This window comes from Amblyomma mixtum, chromosome 6, assembly GCF_055824585.1.
Source record: "Amblyomma mixtum isolate Tamu chromosome 6, ASM5582458v1, whole genome shotgun sequence".
NCBI classification, from domain to species: domain Eukaryota; kingdom Metazoa; phylum Arthropoda; class Arachnida; order Ixodida; family Ixodidae; genus Amblyomma; species Amblyomma mixtum.
The window spans coordinates 129,938,183-129,956,151 of record NC_143017.1 but is presented as its reverse complement, the minus strand read 5'-3'; the positions used below and the strand labels follow the sequence as shown (position 1 = coordinate 129,956,151).

The 17,969-nt window shown below is 47.0% G+C and overlaps 1 protein-coding gene across 1 annotated transcript; it reads left to right on the top strand.

Moving 5' to 3' along the window:
- The first annotated feature begins 13,814 nt into the window (after positions 1-13,814).
- On the top strand, positions 13,815-17,745 carry LOC149340398 (endothelin-converting enzyme-like 1). Its single transcript, XM_089551119.1, has 3 exons — positions 13,815-13,898; positions 15,030-16,718; positions 17,287-17,745. Exons 1-3 carry the CDS (start codon positions 13,815-13,817, stop codon positions 17,743-17,745), a joined length of 2,232 nt encoding a protein of 743 aa, XP_089407245.1.
- Positions 17,746-17,969: the final 224 nt, after the last annotated feature.

Below are 17,969 nucleotides of genomic sequence, written 5' to 3'. Positions count from 1 at the left end.
CAAAGCGCTTGAACTCTGGACTGGAGAAACTTTTTTTTTCGGAATTTAGTGGTAAATATGACAAGCATTACCAAAATGTTTTTGTTTTTCAAGGAAGAAAACTATGAAAATAGAGGAAAATGTTAGGCTGGCACAAAAGCTACAGTGTTGTTGCTTCTTTGGCTACGCGCTTGGAGGAAGGAAAATTTGCTACGCGGATAGATTGGCTTAACTGCTCGAAAATCACTGAATTATCTCAACAACATGGGCTAGTTGTCACTTAAACCTCGACGTATAGGTGAGAATATGCGAAATAAAAGCGAACCGCTACCATTTGAGTGAGCTATCGCATCAAAGATGGTTTGGTTTATGGGGTTTAACGTCCAGAAGCGACTAAGGCTATGAGAGACGCCGTAGGGGAGGGCTCCGGAAATTTCGACCACCTGGGGTTCTTTAACGTGCACTGACATCGCACGGTACACGGGCCTCTAGAATTTCTCCTCCAAAGAAATTCAACCGCCGCGGTATCGCATTAAAGAATCCAGCGGTGACATGCATTTATTCTAGGGGTGTGCGAATATTCGAAATTTTGGAATATAATTTGAATATTATATTTTTAGTATTCGAATTCGATTCGAAATCCAAGTATTCATGTTGTCTCGAATATTCGACCCGACGCGAATATTCGTATCTAGCCGAATATTCAATGTGAGCACCGGCGTTCATTTCGGTCCGCAAGCCCTATTGACAGAGACATAACAACAAGGCGGCGCCCAGAGCAATGCGCATTCCTTCCTCCAAGGGCCATGCCGTAGCTGACTGCGCTGGTGAGCTTCTTTGTGGCTATACCTGCGAAGCTGGTATAGTCAGAGCTGTGGACGAAGTACCTCGCAATACGTGCCAGTTCAGTGCCAAGTGAGAGAGCATTTTCTGTGGCTGGAGGAGTCGTTTCAGCCAGAAGGGAACTACTTCTGCCTGACCATGTGGAGCAGCGGGTTTTCCTTCACGACAACCTTCCATGTTCATCCCAGCAACGCGCGTTCGTGCTGGTGGCAAGCTAGCCTTAATCAATGCTGTGTGCCAGCCATCTTCTCTGATATTTCCACTCTTCTAAGAATAATGTTCGAGACTGATACTTTTTGTGCAGCCACACACACCTTTTGTGTTCATTTAATCATCGATAGTTGAACTGTGATGTTCTTCGGAGCTCAAATAAATGTTTTGTAGTGGTTAAATGCGTCTGTCCTTGATTATTCGATATTCGATTCGATATTCGGAGCCAAATATTCGTATTCGATTCGTATTCGAAGAATTTGTTATTCGCACACCCCTAATTTATTCCGAAGCGGGCCAGCAGGGCGCCGCCATGTTTGTTTACAAGGGAACGATAACTCTCTCCGCAACGCTAAAGAGATTCCGTAGAGTGTTACCGTTCCGGTAGTGGACGCGCATGCGCAGATGTCGCGAGCCGAGCCTGGTAAACGGTAACGTAAACACGGTAACGACATGCTATAACTCTCTACTTGGGAAGTTACGGCGAGAGCGGAAGAAGGCGCAACCAGAACGTGGCTCCCACGGAAAGAATCCACGGTGTGGCTACAGTCCACGGCGGAATGCAGTGCTGTATAGCTAGACCAACGCTGTAAGAGCTTTCGCCGATTCATGCCCTAAGCCGGTAAACCTAGCTCTATGTATTTTTTTTTAGCTTCTAAAAGCAACAACCTGCATGCTATTGTGATCGATTCGCGTGCCAGGGGCGCAGACTGACACTCAAACGGTGAACCAACTAAAAGCGAGTGAGGGGTTAGACTTTTCGGTGGCGACACAAAGCGCAACGTAGCAGACAGCATAGTAAATACAAAAAAAGTTCGTTCATTCGTTGGTATCTTTGCTTTTGGGCCTTAACATTTAGTCCTAGAAATACGTGCGCTGCATGTCTCGTCCGGCAGTTAGTCTTTTCGCTGACCAAACGTCATCTCTGGGGAGTAACGGTGTTGTCTCCGGGGAGGAACGGTCATCGTTGCTCCAGAAAAGATGAAAAAACGCTTAGAGTGCAGTTGCAACTTTCATGCATGCGAGACATTGTTCTCGTGTCTTTCGTTTCCACGAAGGCACTGAGTACACGAGAGTCAGCACAGAACATAACATTAAGCAATAAAAATGTCGCACAGATTTCATGGTCAAAGGCTCAGTAGGGAGCTCTTAACTTCTCGCTTTTCTGAGATACTAAAACATCAGGTGTGTGTAGGTGGGTTCGCGAACACCATTAAAAGATCATCTGAGATACTGAAACATTAGGTGTGTAGGTGGGTTCATTAACACCATTAAAACATCATGTGTGAGTTTTTTACTGGTCGCATTTGTTTGGTTCCTGTGATCTTTGCACCTACGCTCACATTGTGTGCTCTTTCTGTGGAATAAAGTATATTCTGTTCTCGGTAGCAGCAGCCTAACTACGTCCGCTGCAGGACAAATGCTTCTACTGAGCACCAGTTCATCCTGTCATGCGTCAGCTGCGGCCACCTTATTCCTGGTGAACTCTTAATCTTATCAGTTCACCTGACAGTGCCGCACCCTTATCTATTTCCTTCTAAAAACGAGGTCGTTCAGTTCTGTTAAGTGGCGTTGTTGCCGTTATTAATCTTACTAGGATCTTTTCTTGGCAGGTAACGGCGCGCTGAGGGCTGCCCCAAACAAGATGATGCGTCCATTCACTACTAAAGAATTAAAAAAAAAGTTGCACGAATTGTAACACTATATTTTCTGTTACATCGGCAAAACGCAAGCACTGTCAAAAGGTGGCAAACACCATGTGACCTCATCTAAAAAAACTGTGCTTGATCAAGGCCTGCAGGAACGGAAATACTCCTAGGCTTCACTCTCGGAAAGTTCCGTCTTTAAATGCTCTTGTGAACGGATTCTTGCGAATGCCGCCTTTCTCCCGATTTCCGGAAGCTCGCTTTCTACGCTCGCTTGCCTGCTTTGGGCGTTGGTGATTCTGGAACGGAACGCTTTAGTCACTGGGATTAGCCCTTCACGGTAAGCTGGAATCTTTCCGGGCCTCTTGTTTTTGCTGCGACACTTGGGTTTTTTCTCTTTTTATTCAGTTCCGCTATAAAGAAAAAAAATCGCAGCTTGGATTCTAAGCACATTGGGAAAAAAGTACGAAGCAAAAACGGTCTGCTCGAGCAGGGGTGATCTGTCGGGACTTACGAAATCTCGCTTATCTGCTCGCGCAAATGCGGGGTAGGAAGTAAGAGAGGGCAGGGTTAGCACGTTTGAGCCGCCACTTTTTCTTCACTATTTTTTCTCACTCTCATTCCGTTTAGCCAAACCTTACAAAGGAGAACCGGCGCTAGTTTTCGACGCGTGTTTTGCGAGAAATTTCTAGCTATCCTGGTGGGATAAAAATAAATTAGCAGGCATGGATCGCGGAGAAGCCTGTTTTAGAACAGAGGTCCGCACTAATCCCACGGTGAATGGAGAAAAACGATATCGCTTTCCAAGTGCTCTTCTCATTTTCCCTGTAATCATTATTAAAATATTCATATAATACCACTGGTTTCTCGGCGTAGGCGTCGTGAAGGCTGCTTAGCTAGATTTTCTTTATTTATAATGCCGCCCTCCCACTTCATGCTTCAAAATCATCTTCTCGCACTGGGATGTTTGAGAACACTCCCTCTGCCGATGTTCTATAGTTGAAAAAATGGCAGTCGGATTTTCCGAGCTAGATACTAGGAGATGACAATATAAGGATACCCTAAAAAACGCCACTGATTAAGCCTCTCCCAGGCTCATAGTAAACAGCTGTTAAAGGAGGAAGGGACAGGGCGTAGAAATGCTGTGGTAAAGCTTCTGCTGATGCGATATTTATGTATTCAGTCTGCTTGCGCATAACTTCACGGACTGACGGGCGAGTTGGTACGACAGCACGAAAAAAAAAATAAATAAGAGAATGACGGGAGAGAGCAGGAACAAGAAGGCACAACAAACAAAAACGCTTCGTGCAGCGCTTACAATGTTGGAGTTGTTTGGTCTGAGTACTGCTTCTCCACGCAGCTTTTATTACCGCTCTTGAAAGAGAAAGTCGCTAATATAAGGACGTGAAAAATATTGAGATTATCGGCGACCGAGAGCGCCTCTACTCGAAATATATTTCTCCCCTTTCACAGGGAAACTCAACTAACGGGGTATAATTTACCTGGCGTGCAAGAGCTAGCAGGAAAACACTGACCGTGACGTAGTTTTATAACGAACAGAAAAAGAAGAATTAAACTGTGGGGCTTGACGTCCTGAAGTAATTCATAGGCTATCAGGGACGCCGTAGTGGCGGGCTCCGGATTAGTTTAGATCACCTGTGGTTCTTTAACGTGTATACTGCAAAAAAAAAAAACGCTCAGAAACACGAGGACTAAGCCCAGGACTAACACAAGGACTAACACAAGGACTAACACAAGGACTAACACAAGGACTCACACAAGGACTAATACAAGGACTAAGTCGAGGATTAACACAAGGAAAAGCGCTAACTCAGAACTGAAGTTTATTCCGAAAACATGTGCGCCCATATATAGGAAATCAAAACAAGAACAGAGCATATCAACCAACCAGCCCAATTTTCCGCTCTCCTTTAACGTGCACTGACAACGCACAGCACACGGGCACCTTTTGTGTTTCGCCTCCATTGAAACACGGTCGTCGCGGCATGGATCGAACCCGGGTCCTCCACCTCAGTAGCCGAGCACCATGACAAAATTGCGCCACCACTGCGTGCAAAAAACAAAAAGAAGTATAATGAAAGTGTATTGTTTGTCGAGTGCTTTACAGTTAAAAATAGGGACGTGCCTGTATGTGGCCAACCAAATACCAAAGAAAGCAAGAAATCGAGCGCTGTTCGTGGAAAAACGAGAACTCGACAAGATCCTTACGCGATCTCGGCGATATGAATTTAAAGAACAAGTGACGCACAGTTAAGCCTGAGACTTCCTGAATTAAATGGACTTCAAGAGCCTTCTGTGGTTAAAAATATAGGTCACCGGGTTTACGTCACATCTTTCTTGTAATTGACGTCCACGGAGATTACTCTTTATTTAAGGAGCGGGGTTCCTCTGAATGACGCCAGTAGCGAAATTCAATAAGTGCGCGGCCAGTGGGGAAGCTTTTGTCGCGGAAACAAAGAAGTTGACTGGACCGTACCGTGGCCTCAATGACTAATTTCGAAGTCAAAATATGCGCGCTGGGTGCGTGCTTTAGGTCTAGGGCTATGACGAGGCGAAATGGGCGCGCACGTCCTGGCAGTAACATCAGTCGTCTGGCCCACGCCAGAAAATTAACAGAAATAAAACAGTACGGTCACAAAAGAGCGCATTTTTGCATGCTAACTCTATCGGCGCTGAACAGAGTTACACAGCCGCAATAAGAAAGCAAATACATGTTGCGGCGGCAAATTGTTTTGGCATCGTTTCAAGGAAACGAAATTTAGGGAACTTGCTTAGCCCTGGAGGCGCTGCAATTGTTTCAGTGCGCGTCCAAGAACTGCTGGCGTAAGCTTCTTGAGCTGTGATGAACACGTCACTATATAATGAAGGATTAGAGGTGCGTGTTTGGCTGAAAACATTCCTTTCCTTGTCTCGACGTAGCCTATAGTAGCTAGCTGATGCACGCAACGTGTGGCTTCCACAGAGCACGCAGGCTCATGCTTGTAAGCGCACAAAGGGGGCGTGAAAAAGCAGTACAGGAACGTTCATAGAATGCTTGCCCCTCTCGATAAGCTGTGTTACGGAGCTGCAATCGACTCGTCAAACTTCATCTTGGATTCCGAAAACACGGAGCAATCCGTTCCGTGAAAAGCGGTTCGCGGTCGGCCTTCATAGCTTGTCAAACAAAGCAAATGTTCAGCAAAAGGCAGTTTTTTTTGTACTTTTTGGCTCCCTAAGGGGCTCATGCATGAGAGAAGAAAGTGAGACAAACAGAAGAATGCAGTGGCATGGTAGCTAACTATATGTGACACCCAGTATTCTACCCTACACGTGGACTAGGGAACAAAGGGAGAGAAAGAAAGGGGAGATAGGAATGGGAGATCAGTTTTGCACGTGTACCTAGGGCTTTACTATGACGATACACAGGGCATACACTGAAAGTTGATAGCCTTGAACTCGACCTTGATTCCTTTCAGAATTGCAATAGCGCCTTCACAGCGTTTCTCTGAGATAAATGTCTAGTACAAGGTCCCTGAATTTTGGCTTCTCTAAGTGGACGAGGATTCAAGCGGCAGAAAGTTGGTGCAAGGAGGACACGCTCATGCTTAAACTGAGGTTAGTGACACAATAGGTGGTCAATGGTTTCATAGCACCTGCAGTTTTCACACACTGGAGAGTCTCTCATTGTGATTAGATGGAAGTGGACATTTCTAAAATGCCACTCCTAGCCACAGGCAGCACAACACCGTAGCATCGCAGCTGGAGAGCTGGGAGATACAGTTAGTTGAAGTAAGGGATCAAAGTGCTGCAAACAGCATGTCGAGCCTCTGGGGATATGCTTTGACGGGGCCATGCATGAAATTCTTGATGGTTTAGGAAGTGGCAGCTTCGTAATAACTGCGAGCGTACCTGCTAAAGCTGGAATCAAAAGCTCTGACGCGTCTGTGCGAGGTCTTACGAGTAACACTGTTAGTCATGGAATTTAATAGCTTGTGTTTGCTGTTATTATTTTTGGAAATGTGGTTTGAAACAGACTGCTGTGTGCCAGCCTGGAAGGAGGAAGAACAGAACTGTTGTGCATACTTGAGAATGGCTAGAACCGTCAGGTAAACTTAGCGTAACGTGGCTAAACGTAGCGTAAACTTAGCGTCAGCTAAACGTAGGCCCCAAAACGTGGCGTGTCTGATTTGAATTCTTGTTCCAAAAAGTATTTCCAGGAAAGCTTCAAGAATGTCGCCATTGTACGCTTCAAAACTAAAGATTCAAAGCCATCTTCAACTCCCCAAATTCTAAAAACAAAAATGCAAGAGTTGCGGTAATAGAATCTCGTATGTACTAGACCTGTTTTCTTCTCGACCAAAATTTTCAATGAGCCGCCGCGGTGGCTCAGTGGTTATGGCACTCGGCTGCTGACCCGAAAGACGCGGGTTCGATCGCGGTGGTGGCAGGCGAACTTAGATGGAGGCTAAATGCTAGATGACAGCGTACTGCGCAATGTTAGTGCATGGTAAAGAACCCCAGGTGGTCGAAATTTCCGGACCCATTCACTACGGCGTCCCTCATAGCCTGAGTCTCTTTGAGACGCTAAACCCCCATAAACCAAAAATAAATGTCTGAAGCGAAAGTCAGTATTTATTTTTTTGTGCCAACACTTGAATGCAACTCACAAAAAATTTACTCTATCGCTATTGCTTTCATTGATGACTAAGTTTCTTATTGATTCTGGAGCGGAAACATACTTAGTTTTTCGCACGTATATCCTCCGTTGACACAGGCGCTACAAGACTCCGCAAAAAGTATTACTTACTCGCAACTGCCTGCTTTAAGCGCCAATGCAGCGGAAGGAGGACATAGGAAGAAGTTCACCACGACTAAACAGAGCACGGTAGGAACAATTACATGTAGAATTCGGGCATGCATTCTGCACATCCTTCAAGTTCTGCTGTCAAAGCACTGGAAGCTGCTTACTAGAAACGAAACTCTCCAACAGCAGTGCACCACGCCCTTGTCAGAGCTTTTAGAGAAAGCAACCACGGATGGTTTTGAATACGAAGGAAAAAAAAAAGGAAAGAGCCCTAGGCGTCAGGCGAAACGCCCTACTCTGACATGTTTTCACCAACAGCGCTGAAGTATTCTGGGTTGCAGTGTTTACGCGCTTGAGCTCGACGTGCTACGCTCAGCGAAGCCTGTAAGTACGCTTTATTTGACCGCGACGCGAATGCAGTCCGCGAATCCAACAAGCGGCTTCCAGGGTATTTTATTCGAGACAGCGGGAATAGGAGGAGGCTCGAGTTACTACCTCGGAGTCTACTGAGCGAGAAGCAGACACCGCCGCAAGGAAGAAGGCTGCAGTCAGCGCACGTTCGTTGCGAGGGATCCCTGGAATAAATAAGACTACTTTGAATTCGTCACGCTGCGTTTACAGTCAGCCTCGCTAGCTTTTTGCTGGCGTATCGAAAAATTCTGCTTGACAGGACTGACGTTTATTTACTTCAACTGTTTGCTCAGCTCAAGTGCGTTTACTTTGGCTCTTCTGCAAGGATGCTAAAGAATATTGCTATAATTTTGACATATTTTTGAAGCGAAGAAGTATGCAGAAAGGTTTTAGCTTCACTGTCGCGTTTAATGTGCCATTGAGTTTTTTTTTCTACTGTTCTACTGCCAGATCCACGTAGTCTAAAGGAAGCTCGCTGGAGGCGAGATCGAAAATATTTGTAGTGTATTGTTGCAAACCATAATGACTGAGGTTCGACGACATTCCACACTTCGGCACACATCCGTCTTCAGTCACGTCGAAAACGCATCCCGTAATTTGGCATTATAGCTCAAAGACACTTACGTCCTGTTTCCACTCTTGCAGAGGAAACGTACTCAGTAGTTAACACCCTAATTGAAGATAGCAGTAAGATACCACTAAGTTATATAGCACGATCACTAAGACCCTCAAAGAAAGTCCTTGCTGTTTAGCACGAATACACGGCGTACAGCATCTGCGATAAACCGCACTGAAGCTGCGTCGAAACCAGTGTGGTGGGTGGGGGCCAACGTTAGCAGAGCCCTATTCACACTGGTGTGATTTAATCGAGATAAAATTGCTCACCAGTGAGCTCCAGTAGGCATCTGTGTTGTTTTTAGAAGCAGCCATATGACTGAACGCGGAAGAGGTATATGATGATGATGATGTCCTACTGCACGACCAAGGCTGCCAAAACCGGTGATCGCTGAAGCTTTGATCTTCAATAAATAAATAAATAAATAAATAAATAAATAAATAAATAAATAAATAAATAAATAAATAAATAAATAAATAAATAAATAAATAAATAAATAAATAAATAAATAAATAAATAAATAAATAAATAAATAAATAAATAAATAAAATATTACCGTGACTGGGATTTCACCCCACGGCGGTGCGAACATATCAGTTTCGTTGGCCACTGCACAAACGCACTATGCTATCGCCGCCGCCGAACACGCCTAGTGTTAAACTGCAACAACACACTGTTGTGCTGAGCATTGCAGATCGTCGTCGTCTTCAATTTACATCTACCTCGCGAAGAGATCAGAGAAGCTTAACCTCTATCAGAGCTTGACCTGAGTCTAATACCGTCGCCAGACGTACTGACGACTCAGGAAAGCAAAACCATGAGACAATCAGGCTAAACACCCACTTTCGCACGTCTGCTCGCTGTAACTACGTTAAAACCCAACTTTTTTATTGCATGAATTTTAGAAGAGAAAAAGAATCTATGACAAAGAGTTTTCTTCTCTTGCGAACCTTACTTTTCCTAGCGTCACACGGCCATCGAGCCGAAGCGATAAGGCTTCGCGACGCAGGCTGAAACGCGAAGCATAGATAGATAGATACAGAGAGAGGGGTAAGGCAGGGATGTTAGCCAGAAAGGTTTCCTGTTTGCTACCCTGCACTGGGGAAGGGAATGAGGGGATTAAAGAGGGAAAAGAGAAGGGACGGGTAGCATAGTCACAATCTGTCAATTAGGGCAGTCTCGCAAAAAAGAGAACGGTGCCTTGTAAGCCTTGACGGCAGTCGGCTGTTGTGGCCACGGACCGAGGATCTTGGCTTCTGTGAAGGGGCGAGGATCAAGGCGGTCCAGAGCACAACGCAGCTTATTTCTTTCGTTCACAAAGACAGGGCACTCAACCAGGAGATGACTGATTGTCTCTTCACAGACACAGTTTACACAAGAAGGGCTGTCGGCCATCGCGATCCGGAAAGCATACTGATTTCGGAATTGACTGGAATACTCTCTCCTTTAGTGCAACGGATATGCCTAGCTTTGAAGAACTAATTGAGCTTGCATTTTGTCATAACCTAACTCAAGTTGTAGAAGGTTACACCAGAGTATGCGAAACAACATCATCACTTCTGGACCTAGTCTTTATATCCTCAGAACTGCTACCACATCTTCGTGATTGCGAACCCTGCGAAGGTATATCTGATCATAAAATTGTAACAATGGTTTTAGATATGGTGCCAGATCGTTCGCATAGCAAACGTAAGACGTTTCTAAACTTTGCAGCCGCTGACGACGTTGGTGTGTTGGAATGCCTCGAGGGTTCACTTGATGATTTTATGCATCTTGCCGACAATGGTGCTACCGTCGACAAATTATGGGCCTATTTTTCAAACACGGTGGAACATTGTATTACGAACTTTATTCCAAAGCTTTCAAAATGTACAGGGAAGAAGAATCCCTGGATCACAAGAGAAATCATACATATGAAACGGAAATTAAAAAGAAAACGGAGGGCAAACAGGATTAAATCTGTTCCTGGCGATAGCAGTGCAATTAGCCAAATGAGTAAGCAACTCAAGCATCTTGTCAAGGTGGCTAAGGACAAGTTCTATAATGTAACACTAAAAAAATTTTTAATAGAGGCACCTACTAAATTTTGGCGCTATGTTATTCCTGCAAAGCCTAAAAAGAATGGAGACAAAATTAATGCAGAAAGAGCTGAAAACCTGAACTCGTTCTTTTCATCCGTCTTCACTTCTGACGACGACTTGTCACCAGAAGTAGCAGACGCGCCTGGCTGCCCTCCAGTCCAAGACTTAGAAGTCTCAGAGCAAGGAGTGCTTAACTTGCTGCTTCAATTGCCTGTAAAGAAAAGCCCTGGCCCTGATGGAATCCCCAATGAATTCCTGCTTAGATATGCAGAGTGGGTTGCCAAATACCTAACAATAATTTTTCAAATATCCATTACCTCGTGTTCTTTCCCGTCCGCTTGGAAATATGCCAAAGTTATTCCGGTCCATAAGAGTGGCTCTACATCGGTTGTCAATAATTTCCGACCAATTTCTCTTCTTCGTACATGTTCTAAGTTGCTTGAGCATATTGTATTTAAACACCTTATGGAATATCTTGAAAATAATAACATACTTCATCCTTCTCAACATGGGTTCCGAAAAGGCCTTTCTACAATTACCCAGCTCATAGAAACCGTTCACGATCTTTCCGAGGGAATAAACAGCCGAGGTCAAACTGACATATTATTCTTGGACTTTTCAAAAGCATTCGATAAGGTATCCCATCCAAAGTTGCTGCTAAAGATTAATGCTATTTTCAGGAACTCCAAAATAACACACTGGTTTTCTTCCTACCTCACCTCCCGTGAACAGTTTGTACACCTCGAAGGTTTTCAATCGTCTTCTTCCCCTGTGGTTTCAGGTGTTCCACAGGGAAGTGTCTTGGGCCCCCTTTTATTTTTAGTCTTCATAAATGACCTCCCAAAAGCTATCACAATCCCAATCAGACTTTTCGCTGATGACTGTGTCGTATACAAAACGATTAGGACCCCAACTGATCAAGAAGAACTGAACGCTAATCTCCATGCAATAGAACATTGGTGCGCTAAGTGGCAGATGGTGCTTAACTCTGACAAATCCGTAATTATGTCTGTTACTAGAAAGAAAAATATAATGATATACCCTTACTCCATTGCAGGTAAACCAGTTAATAGAGTACATCAGCATAAGTATCTCGGCTTAACCTTCACTTCTGACCTTTACTGGAATACTCACATAAATAATATATGCTCTAAGGCACGCAAAACAATTTGGGCACTAAGACGCAAAATCCGTAACGCAGCTCCCGATGTAAAAACACTCACTTATAACACCCTTGTATAACTTGTAATTGAATATGGTAAAATTGTTTGGGATCCTTACACTGCGTCTAACAAATTAAAAATTGAGAAAGTTCAGAAACTTGCTTCCCGTTTTATTTTCAATAAATATCGCCGAACTGATTCACCGACCGAATTATGTAAATTAGCAAACCTTAAAAGTTTAGAATACCGCACTAAGGTAGATAGGCTGAAATTTCTTTACCTTTTAATCCATGGCCACTTGAATATCAACACATCACCATATTTTACAATACACCCTAATGAAACATCAAGACATCGCCATTCCATGTGTATTCCTGTGCCGCGTTCTTATAACGATTGTTTTAAGTACAGTTTTTTTCCTCGTGTTATTAAAGAATGGAACATGCTGCCAGAGTCCATTGTAAATATTAACTCCCTCGACGCCTTTCTAGAATGCCTAAAATCTTACCTGGACCGTAGTACAACAATGTAATAGTTCTGCCTCAGCACTTGCATACGTTATTCTTGTCTACTGTTTGATTTTTCCTTTGTTTTTGTGTCGATATCGCAGTTGTGAAATGTACCTTGTTTTGAATGTGAATTTATTAGGTTTTCCACTCCTGTAATAGCCTGAGAAAGGCTGACAGTATCAATAAATGAATGAATGAATGATTTGTGAAGGCAACGCCGAGACATGGACGGCACAGTAATATTGCTTCACGACGCGCTATATCGCATGGAAGACGAACTCTCCCGTGTTACACGCTGAAAGTATGAGCTCCAGCCTCAAAGAACGAAGCCCACGCGCTGCATCGGCTCTCGTTACAGAGATATTGACAGCGATTCAGTCATCGTGGGCAGAACGGGCAGCTTCGTCTGCCTGGTGATTTCCACGAATACCGCAGTGGCCTGGCAGCCACTGAAAAATCATGTCATGTCCTTTCAATGTGTTACCCGCGGCGTAGTGCAGCTTGCAGGCCTTGAAGGGCTGCTTTAGAGTCAATGAAAACTGTCCAGTCATGCGAAGATTCCTGACTGATGAACTGAACTGCAGCCTGTAGTGCAGCTAGTTCTGCACCAGTTGAAGAGGTGAGATAGGTAGTCCTCACCTTCATTAAAATAGATCTGGCCGGTATCACCACACACCCAGCAGAACTTGTTGAAGTCACTGAGTCGTCTGTGTAGACATGTATGCGGTTTTTATGGTTAAAATGCAGAGGATGCAATGTCATTTATTTGAGAGCAGGCAATGATAAACCAAATTTCTTAGTAATTCATGGAATAGAAAAGTGTACCTGAGGTTCACGGAGACACCATATGGGTGAGCATGATCTTGAAGCATAGGCAGAGTTGAAACTTGCGCACCAGAAAAAGCAAAACAAAAATGCTTCCGAGGTGTTTCTATTTCCTCTGAGCCGAAGAATTATTCCTGACTGATGCCACGCTACTCTCTTGTCCTTCTCCTTGATAGTTGCCGAGCTCTTGTCCTTCAAGCCGTATGGGCTATACTCGCTAGCCTTACCACAATGCCATTTCAAAGCTCGTGTGGGCTAAACACCCCCAGTTAACAAGCTTACTTAGGGCACGTTCTCAAGAACGTCGAATCTCCAGCCAACTTCCATGACGTCCTCACTGGCTACCACGTGAACGTGGAAGTTCTCGATTGAGAGAAAACCCAAGCAAATGCTGCGGCAACGCCGACGTCGTTTCTAGATTCCTCATCGAGCTTTTGTTGTGAGGCTATCCTCTATAGTGATCGCTGCCTAATCAATGCATTCGCTTTTGCATCAGCAAAACTTGATGGATGAAAATAGCTAGAAGCTGTTCACAATTAGCTTTCCCTCCTAAAAAGCATTACTTGCGTTCGACGTAATGCCCGTTTTGGTACGACGCTTGCGTTGACACAGTAGCGCGATAGAAGGAAAAGAGGAGAAAGAAGGAAGAAGGCGGAGAAGAAGGGGAAGTAGAAGAAGAAGAACAAGCCCACTGCTGGTGCGTGCAAGCGTTCGCTCAAGGTTTCTGATGGAGCCCGAACACAGCGCGACGGAATCTCAGCCTACCTCTTCAAAGCTCAGGCATGGTTCTGCAGTCCACCAGACACCTATCGTGAGTGCGCTTTTCGTATCGTCGCTTGGGGTGTTCACCTGAAGCTGTATGCAGCCGTCGGCTGAGAGATCGAGCTCGGGGCGCTGACGTTTAGATACTGCCTCTTGCAGCACCAGTTGTATTACCATCGTGTACCTTCCATCGAGCCCACGGGAGCTTGAAGCACTCGTTTCGCATCGAGTTTAAACCTAACAGATAAAAGTAGACATCGGTCAGGCGCGTAGGTTAGGCCTAACTCTAGGCGCGTTGCTAACCTTTTAATTGTGATGCTGGTCATTGAAGCAGTACTGTTTTGTGAAAGCTAGGGTTCGCGCACTTGAAGGGGTTAGCTCAACAGTCTAGCTTGCGGGCGATCGATGGCGTTACGTCAAATTTGCTGTGGGTTCAGTCTGGTGGATGCATTTACACAGTGGACTGGAAGAACAGCCAAAAGAACGCACTCATGATCAACAGCATTCCTGCGAGAGATATAAGCCATGGTTGAATTTCTTTGGAGGAGAAATTCTAGAGTCCCCTGTACAGTGCGATGTCAGTGCAGGTTAAAAAAACCCCAGGTGGTCGAAATTTCCGGAGTCCACTACGGCGTCTCTCATAGCCTCAGTCGCTTTGGGACGCTAAACCACATAAACCAAACCAAACCAAACCATGGTACACACTCCTGACTTTTCTCGCTCCACATCACAGAAATCTGTCATTGTTAGGGCGATCCGCGGGCGTCCGCGGTTGCACCTTCAAGCTCACATATTTTTCGCTGCGCTTCAAGCTAAGAAGTGTTCATGGTTGACAAAGCAGTTTGCATCAGAGATATAATCGTGATTTGCATGGCTTCAGATGTACGCCCGCAAGCTTCGATCACAATGCAGTGGGAATTCCTTGGGGACCAAAAGTTATGGCTCTTCCTCCAGCTGGCAGGGTAGGGCCTTCTGCAGACCGTACCACAGAGCATTTATTAGCTGCTAAAGAGAAAAGCGCGTTGCATTGCTACTTTTACAACCGTTGCGTTGCAGGTCACGCTGAGTTAAACTCTACTTACCATGGGGTCACCCATATATAATATGTCTTAGCGAAGTATGGCGTAAGTTGAGTCTGTTTGGTGTCAACATTCTGCGCCGCTTTTTCTGCCACCCGCAGAAGATCGGCACGCTGTACGAGTCTCAGAGGCAGATCATCTCGAGCCCTCCGCCGCCTCCCGAGCGTCCCAAACTAGGCACCAAGGCGACCGTTGTGGTCTCTTTGCTCGCTGTCGCCGTCGCAGTCTCTGTCGTCTCCGCCGTCGCCGTGCCAGTCGCGCGCCGGGTGCGGCACGCAGCCCGGCTCGTCGGCCTTTGCGAGACCACGGCGTGTACCTCTTACGCCCGCATGATCACGCAGAGCGCATCGGGTTCGGCCACTCCGTGCCACAACTTCTACCGCTTCGTCTGCGACGGCTACGCCAACTCGTCGCGCTCCGTGTTCCGCGACCACATGATCTCGTTCACGAACCTCGTGGCGCACTCGCTGAACACAGCCATGGCACCGGAGGAGGCGCAGAGTGCCTTCGAGAAGGCCGCCATCTTCTATCAGTCGTGCGTCGCAGTGGTGACCGAAGGGAGCAGCCAGTTCGACCAGTTTCGAGAGATCATGACCGACGCCGGAATTTACTGGCCCCGAGTATCCGAAACGCCCGACGTCATGGCGTCCATGCTGAAGATGGCCGTCACACTGAACGTTTTCACCCTGATCTTTTTCACGGCCGGCCGCGACAGGGTAAAGTGCAGCGTAGAGATGTGGAAAGGAGACGTCATCGAACACCTGAAGCGACGTCGCCGCGAGGTTGAAGCCGTCGGCAAGTACGAGCAGTACTACGACTCTTTCTTCCGATTCTTCGAGGTTTACGACGGGAAGGCGAACGCCAGCGGCGTCGGCGCACTCTTGGCGCCGGTGACTTCCGGAGACGCGTCTGCGCGCTTTGAGCACTTCCTTAGGATTGAAAACATCGTCTTCCACTACCTGACAGGCCGCAAGCCGTCCATGAAGGCTATCTTTGACAATGTCACTCGGTTACAGCGCATATCACCTTCGATTGGAGCCAAGCGGTGGGCCGACGTGTTCAATCAAATGATGTCAGCTTACACGGCTCGGCCGGACAACACGTCGTCACCGTTGCAGTCGTGCTCGCAAGAGATCACCGTCTGGGACCTGCAGTACCTCCGCGCTCTGGACGACCTCCTCCTGGCCGTTGGCAGGCCTCGACTTCATTATTACTACGGCTGGACGGTCGTCCAGGCTTTGGCTCCCTTCATGTCCTACAGCCTCGCTGTCATGACCTACGGGAGCGTGAAGGCAGCGCGCGACGAGTCACCCCTTCACTGCTTGCGGCTCACCGAGACCACAATGGGCCTGGTTGTGTACGAGCGCTACGCGGCCACCGACTTCAACCCGGCCACCAGACTTGAGCTGCACCAGATGGTGAACGTGGTGTACTCAGCCCTTCTGCGCATGCTGCAAGCCAACCCGGACCTGGACCCGCGCGAGATCTCGGTGGATCTGCGGAAGCTGGAGCGAACGCTCCTCCCCAGGTTCGATCTGCTCGACGACAAAGTGCGGCTGGATCGGCTCTTCTCTGACGTGCCGTCCATGGCGCGAGAATCATTCGCGCTCAACTGGCTCCGACTCCAGCGCGCCCTGCACCACATGATGCCCGAGGTACGAGAGGCGACACGCTCGTTCTACCTGTCGAGCATCGCCAGTGCCAACGCCTATACGGTCCGCAGAGCTGGCGGCAGAGGGGCTCTCGGCCTTGCCCCTTACGCTACGCTGCTGCCGCTCTACGACGCCAAGGTCAGTGCGAAAGAAAGAAGGGTTAGCTGATCGAATAGTGCATTCAGGATATTTTTACCGCGTTTCGATGCAGGCGAAACGCAAGAGGCGCCCGTGTGCTGTCCAATGTCAGTGTACGTTAAAGATCCCCAGGTGGTCGAAATTATTCCGGAGACCTCCGCTACGGCACCTCTTTCTCTCTTACTTCTTTCACTCCTACCTTCCTCCCTTCCCTTGCGGCGTGGTTCAGGTGCCCGCCGAGCTATGTGAGACAGATACTGCGCCACTTCCTTTCCTCAAAAACCAATTTACCAATTCATATTTTTACTGCCGTACATTTACATTTCTCTGTCCCTTGGTTAAAGAGCGTTGAAGAGTTGTCGCTGTAATAGTATTTTGGCCCTGAAAACTTCGACATTAACCTCCGACAGCAACTGCATGAAAGTGGTGCGCTCAGAATTGCAACAAATTAGTTTCGTAGCGTCCGCGTGGGTTTGAATCACTATATTTCTTGTGGAAACGTCGGAATTTTAACGGAGGGCATGTTTCGCTCATCAATGAAGAGGAGCTGCATGACATGCCATTACAGGTGGTGGACAGCATTAAGTACGGCGGCCTGGGTTCCATGATCGCGGCAGCCACGTTCCAGTTCTTCCAGGAGCATCTGCCGCAACGCAGTCGCTTCCGCTCGCTCCTGGAGCAACGCACCCGCTGTTACGAAAGCGGGCCTCTGCGAGGACTGAGGCGGGACCCCGCCAAGCGCACCGCCTTCGAGCGTGCCGTGGCCCTGTCGTTCCTTTGGCAGGCGTTCCGGTCTCCCCTGCGGCGGCGCGACCCGCGCTGGCGAGTCCACGGCCTCGAGTCCTTCTCCGAGGAGCAGCTCTTCTTCGTGGCTTCCTGCTTCCCACTCTGCTCGGGCTACCAGAGTGGAGCGGCCGAGTTGGCCTGCAACGAACCGCTGAGGCACAGTCGGGACTTTCCCGGTGCCTTCCACTGCCCCGGGGGTGCGCCCATGAACCCGCGACTCAAGTGCAGCGTCTTCTACTAGCCCCCCCCCCCCCCCCCCTCCCTTCGTCCCGCCTTTTTTCCTCATCTTTATGTGGACACCACATCTTTCGTCCCCTCAATATTTAAGTCCCATACTTCGCGTTTCTTTTAATTTTATGGTTGTATAGTATCCGAGTATTCCATGACGGTCTTTGTGGTAATGGACTTGTGCTTTCTTCATTTTTGTAGCATTAAGTTCATCCTCAAATGCCACTGTCAAGATTT

Bases quoted from the DNA above. Each gene is read 5' to 3' on its own strand.
- LOC149340398 (XM_089551119.1), top strand. From the start codon at position 13,815: ATGGAGCCCGAACACAGCGCGACGGAATCTCAGCCTACCTCTTCAAAG. The intron at 13,899-15,029 runs GTGAGTGCGCTT...TGCCACCCGCAG, and splicing joins CAGTCCACCAGACACCTATC to AAGATCGGCACGCTGTACGA. The intron at 16,719-17,286 runs GTCAGTGCGAAA...ATGCCATTACAG, and splicing joins TGCCGCTCTACGACGCCAAG to GTGGTGGACAGCATTAAGTA.